At 44.7% G+C, this 6,847-nt stretch overlaps 1 protein-coding gene across 1 annotated transcript; it reads right to left on the reverse strand.

The window, feature by feature from the left end:
* Positions 1-2,403: 2,403 nt before the first annotated feature.
* LOC131679319 (homeobox protein invected-like) lies at positions 2,404-4,491 on the reverse strand. The gene has a single exon (XM_058960028.1). It carries the CDS (start codon positions 3,934-3,936, stop codon positions 2,404-2,406), a length of 1,533 nt encoding a protein of 510 aa, XP_058816011.1. The 5' UTR covers positions 3,937-4,491.
* Between the last annotated feature and the right edge of the window lie 2,356 nt (positions 4,492-6,847).

Below are 6,847 nucleotides of genomic sequence, written 5' to 3' on the forward strand. Positions count from 1 at the left end.
GACACACGATGAAAAGTGAAAAAATGCCGAGCTTCACCTCGGATCTACCGATTAGAACACTTAGGGACACTTTTTACCTAAAAAAACGATTAAATTAACTATGGCCGAACCGAAACAAAACTTATGGCAACGGAAAGGCCCACTACGTCATTTGTTTGTGCTTTTCTTCTCCATATCCTCTTGTTTTTTCGGCTTCATCAAAGAAAAATGACAGCCTCACTCACACACAGAAAAAAATGTGCACATCTGTATAGAATTCACCGTATAATTAGAACTCGTAAGGAAACCCACACAATTAAGTTATAGAGTGTCACTTTTTATAGTAAAAATGCTCAATAACTTATTCACATACAATCTTCAACAATAATGTGTAGTTTTTCTATTTGTTATTAACATTAATATTAAATTTGAAGAAGTTGTCATAGAAAACTCTTTTATTTCCAAACATTTAGTCCTTTGAATGAAAGATCTTCCGCAACATTCATTACCACAAATCTTTAAAACTTTATCAAAGAAACCAACTTAACATATCCTCAAAAAAAAAATTAAATTTTGTCATGTCAAATTTCAATGTGTATCAGAGTATTCGTATGAACAATCTCCAGAGACTGCCTGTAAATATAATCGATGGTTTGGCTCTAGTTAATTAAGTTCCAACCAAGTGGGCTCCCTCGATATAGTTGACGTGGATGCAAATATTTCCCCGACACGAAAATGGATCTCCGTGCGCAGTGGCAAGTCGCGCGTACGGGATCGATCTTAGCATTAATTGTTTATTATTTTTATCGTTTACATCATGTAAATATATAAAAGACCCACGGCTCCGTGAAGCTAACGCCTTGAGCCGTGCCAAATAAAAGAATTAAAAAAAACACGTGGGCTGTGGAAACACCAATCGCCTTAAAATCAATTGATATGAGTTTTCTAATTTATATTAACATGCAAGTTTTTTTTTCATATTTCGAAAATACCAACTAAAAACTCGTAACACAAAACGAAAGTCACGTCCCATGTAAAACCATAAACAACTGCTCCCATTTCGCCCATTTCGTTCACACAAACACATTGGTGCTTAATTACATCTAAATTATGTGCTGCAAATTAAAATGATGACATTAAAAACTTTCCGGACCACCGTACGAGGGCCATTAAAACGGCCCAACCGCAAATAAATGTGTTTCTCGGTGCTGATCCTGCTCCACACACTGTACTAAACTACCCAAACTGGATTACAATGTTTTGGTCTGTCTGACCGTCTGTCTGTCTGTCTGCCTATTTATTTCTACAAGTACAGAGCCCGTAGAGTGGAATTTTGTCCAACTGAAAACAGTCTGGGCGCTGGAATGCGAACAACCCTTCCCTCGAACCCCCGAAGCTTTCACAGCAATGATTCTGTCCCTTATGTACGCAACAAACACTCGACCGTTAATGACTTTGTCATATGACATTTAGTAAATGTTTCAAGTTGGTACAGTACACTAGTTTACGATTGTCGCCAATATCGCCGGTTGGAACGTTGAACCTGCTACACAACTCTGTTTTGGTTCTGGAAAACTTGCAAATAAAACTGTCAGAATTTAACACCACTTTTTTAACGAATTTTTTCAGAAATTTCATTTCTTCCTGATTTTTCTAGTATACCGAACCAAAATGTCAGTTCAAAAACCTTCAGAACTTCTTCTCCCTTGAGGCTTGGACTACGCGAGCGAACACGCAGTTGGTGTGGCGTTTATCTTATCTTGCCACTCACACGTTGGTTCGTAGTCCGTGTTCGATCATAACGCCTCCCGCACGGTTGAGGATCGAAGCAGGCACAGGCACAACCATGTTTTGCAGGTGCGAGAGGTGTGCTTGGTAAGTGATTACCATTGACACCGAACCAAACCGGCCGATCAATCAGCAGTGTTGAGCGATCAAACGAAGCGGTGAACCACACAACCAGAGCTACGGAACGCACTCATACGAAAGCGCTTAATTTTTGAAAAAGAATAAAAAAACACTGGTCAACGAACAAATCAAGTTGCTGTAACCAGAGACATTAATTTTACGATCTCTCGCGGGGCACGGTGCCTAGAGCTTCACGCGCTCGTTCGCAAAAGCACACGAGACCCTGTCACGGCCAACGGTACACACACGACCGCTACTCATCAGCAGTTTTACTGTCACTTGAAGATGATTTTCTTCAAATGCACCTCCGGCTGTAACCAGAGACTCTGGTCCCTGATGCACCGCGCGCGGGGACTGTACAGGTTTTCCTTTTCATTATCACATCATCAAGTACCTTACTAATAGCCCCCTGGACCCCCCTCCCCCCATAACCCCTTTTCATCTCAAGCGGAAATGCTCATAGCAAAGTGGAATTTTCGTTCATTCCTTCATTTCCTTCGAGTTCTGGTTTCATTTTCAATTCGCGGAACCGAAAGCAGGACGGCTGCCGCCGCCGCCGTCCACTGGACATCGATAGGAATGTCGCGTCAACTCACCTGAACTAGGACGATCGCTATAGCGGGTACAGTAGACCCAAGCGGGCCAAACAATGGGTCCGCTGCTTCCGCCGCCACTGCTTCCCGAACGTTCACTGCTTCCGGCCTCACCGCCGGTCTTGATCGAACCGGTCGAGGATTGCGGGGACGCGGGCACTTCAATTTCACTTCCACTGGCACTAGAACTACTGGTGTTAAAGCTTCTGCTGGCAACACTGGCACAAGAACCACCGACAATTACATCGCTGATGGCGCCATTAGCTACCAAACCGGACCCGAGCTTCTCCATCGATGTCAGATCCATTGCTGCGTTCGATTTTTCTACCGCAGCCGACGGCTTTTTCGCGTAACTTCTGCCGCTTCGCTTGAGTGGTTCCGTAATCCGACGGCCAAAATCGGCCTTTAAAATATTGTCGATGCTGAACTTCAAATTCTGATCGTTCAGCGCTATGTTGTTGTTCAACTGTAACAGATGAGCCGGCCCTTGGGGCGGAGATTGAGAACTTTCGCGAGAGGTCATACTGCTTAGACTAGATGGGGAAGCTAACTTACTAATGTCACTGTTGAGGTTTTGCGTAATCTGTGAGATAGCGCTCAGGTGAGAGTGAATACCCCGAAAGGAGACTAACTCGGAAGGTGACCGAACAACACTTCTTTCGTCCGACCAGCGGTTCGGATCCTGGTACAGTTCACCAACTCCACGAATATGCGGCCGGAACCCTATCCTTTGTTCTTCAGCAAAGACAGATCTTCCTCCTGGACTTCGATTATCTTGCAACCGGGAAACTAAGCCCAAAGCCGAATCCAACGGTTTGGGGCTCAGATTCAGACCTCTCGCTGCGGCCACTATCTGCATCTGTTGTCGCATCAACTCTTCAGCGTATAACTGCGAATTTCTTAGGAACTCCTCGTGCAATCTGGTTGGGCTAGGTCTCATCACAGGAATCTTCATAAAATCCTCCGTCGGCTCCTTGGAATTAGAATACCTCGAAGAGTCGTTACTCATCTCCTCCGCAACTTCGACACTGTGTCTATCGATTAATTTTTCAATGTCCACCCCACCCAATCTCGAGCCCGTACTAGTCACACTCTGTTTCTCCGTTTCACTGTTCATTGTTTTGTCCCCTTCATCCAATCCTTCTTGACCGACCGAAAGCTCACTATCGTCACTGCAGCAACTCATTCGATCGTCATCACGCATCTTTTGCCGTGCCAGCATCAATGATTCAGGACTTGACCTAGCCTCACTGGCAACATCCGGGCTACTTCGATCCGTCGGCATTCCAACGACTCCATTCATGTACATATCCTCCCCTGGATGCTTCCCAAGCAATCCGGACATCATCAGCCCGGCTGTCGTCTTTGCCAAGGCCGCCGCCGTCGTAGCCTTCAGCGGCAACGGTATCAACGGCAGATTATGCGACATAATTGTAGCCATTCTACTGCATTGCATCACTCGGAACGCGTAGTCCGTCGTCGGAGAAACCCCGTCGCTTCTCGAATTTCACTTATTCCACTTGCGAAGCTAATCTACGAACGCTTGTCCCCAGCTAAACAACTAAGCATGCATTCACGGTTCCAGTTGGAAACACACAATCACAGCACGTACCCTGAAGGAAGAAAGCTTTCCAACAGGATCTCTTCAGATGCAAACAAATCCAGTCCGCACGGCGCCTCTGTTGCAGAGCAATTGCGACCCGAAAGGATTATCGGTAATTAAATTCGCACCGTGTTACACACCGCACGCTCTGAGTAACTCGCGACGGGGGACACACAATCCTGCCTGTCGAGGTCGAGGGGTATGTGACACAAGAGAAAGAAAAAAAAAACTAGTGTTACTACTGCTTACCCCCCTCGCACAGATTCACACACATACACACCGCTCTGACCTGCACTGTCGGTATGATACCAGTGCTAGGGAAGGGTGCGGTGTGGTGAGGGAGAGAGACGCTATCAATAGAGATTGAACCGGCAACACTTGACTGAATAGCGACGAAAACGGTCGTTCCATCACGATACACTATAGCAAACTGAGGGCCCCAACGGTCGCTCTCAAGTGGTAGGCGTTTCGGCGCTGTGTGAGAATGTATTGAGCACGGTTCGATGCAACACGCAAGTAACGCTTCAGTGGGGATCCCAGTAGGCGTGGCTTGCTGCTTATTGGGTTGATGCTTACTTTCAACCGCGCGGTGAGTGTAGTGGTGTTCTGTGTGAACCTGGAAAGTGTGGGTGAATGTAACAAGTTGGAACGAGCGAAAAGAAAGGAGAAACAAAAGAGAATAAAGCATGCATACATGTAAGCTAAACGGGTTCCATCCAACTCATACACTCGCATCGACCAGAAAAGGGGGGCAGTAAGTGAGCAGAAAAATGGTAACATCGTCTGCCATAAAGCAAAATATACGATGAGCATAAATACACATGCAATTGGACTTCTATCTCTGTCTCTCCAGCAGATTTGTCGGTCGGTTTCATCCACTCACTCCCGCGCGCAATGTGATTATACATGAAAGCATAAGAATACACGATGACCGACCGGAGGGCTGGCAACCTAATAAACCTTTTTCCCTTATCCTTCTCAAGTACCTCACGGCCTGCTCCGTTCGGTGATTCCAGTTGGATTCCTTCCTGTCTGCTTGGATTCCGTTTGCGATGAAGCTTTTATATAAGTGTACTGTACAAGTTCGACAGATTGGCGCGGGGACTGCTGACTCGGTGCCAAGAGGATGAGCGCAAAATGAAAATGTTTCTCTGTTTATTCAAACATTATGAAGCATTTATGTTATATGGTTGTTCCCTTTTGCTTTGCTGATCGTTTCAAGTTCCGCGCATCCCTTGCCCATCGGTCCACCCTTCGGTCGTTAATCCTGCACTAGCAGCAGCAGCAGCGGCGAGCGTTCTCTGTGCCAGAGGAGCTTTCTTTCCGTTGGATCATGGGTGAAGAGTATGGGAAGTGCGCGGGGTGGAATGTGTTGAAGAACCACTTTGCGCTCGCTCTTCGGCATGTTGCGTCGCCAGCTTCCCTCCCAGCTTGGTCCAGTTATACAGGGCGATCGTAGATGGCGAGGCGGATTGCTGCGATGATGATGATGATGATGATGATTATGATTAAGATTTGATGCATTTTGAGAACCACGGCAAAAAGAGGGAGAAGAAGCCGAAACAAGGACTGGTTTGCACGATTTAATTTTGAAAAGTGTTCTTATGTTCTGGGAAAGTATGACATCTCTCTGGGATGGGAAGTTTTCTTTTGGAACCAGTTCAGTTAGGCACGAGATTCAACTCAGAATTCAGCAATTATGGGAGCTAATTCAAGCGCTTTAACAACTCAAATCAACAAGAGTGTATGTAAATATCGTAAGTGCTAACAGTTTGATTATTTTATTTAAAAAAAACGTAGAGTACCACGACCCAGGGTGTCAAATGAAGGAATTGGGTAGGCTGGTCCTATATTTTATTTTTGTAAAGCATGTTAAATGTTCTTGACCTTTTTCTTATAAGAGAAAAAAATTATTTACATAGCTTAAAATATAAGAATGTATTGTGACGCAACGTACGCCACGGACGCTCCCCTTCAAATATCGGATGAATAGGGTGATCAGACGCGCTAGTTTCCCAGGACATTTTCTGATTTTAATACATTGTCGCGGTGTCCTGGGACTTCGAGGGAAATGCTTGATATGTCCTGATTCTTCTCTTCCAACGAAAAAATAATTTTTCGCTTGAGTCATTCTAATCGCAACAAAAACAAATCGACCCTGTTCTGGACGTGGACCAAAATCTGGGCACTAACGATAAATAGCTGAGCTTCTTCTTGGTTTAAATCATCTTTTCACTCTGGCCCGGCGGATTTCCTCCACAAAAGTCACATCGTACTGGTACTAACTGCAATATTTTGGTGGCGACCAACATGGCTTCACATCTGGAGATTTGACAGAAGCTTACCTTCTGCTTCAAATATCCTATAATATCGTACATAATAAAGAGTACGAAATGTCGTGATAAACCAACAACCAACCTGCCGCTTTTGATACATCGAACCAAGATATAACAATCGCTAAAATGCAGATATTTTTAATCTATAGTAATTTTTGTAATTGTTTCGATCGCACTTCACGAGAGAGATTTCCAGGTAACCACATTTACTTCAACGTCAACAAATACCTCATGCATGGCAACTGATACTGTTGACGTTTCTGCTCTATTTCAATAATGTACTTTTAGTGCTGACTGTCACGACTGTCCTGCGCGGATGATTTCAAGATATTTCGTCTGATTCGCTCATTTGAAGATTTCTCTGTTATTTTCCAGCATAGCACTTTTTGACTTCCTTTTGTGGTCCTAAAGGACTGTGCAAATTTTGG

This window comes from Topomyia yanbarensis, chromosome 2 (assembly GCF_030247195.1).
Source record: "Topomyia yanbarensis strain Yona2022 chromosome 2, ASM3024719v1, whole genome shotgun sequence".
Classification (NCBI taxonomy): Eukaryota; Metazoa; Arthropoda; class Insecta; order Diptera; family Culicidae; genus Topomyia; species Topomyia yanbarensis.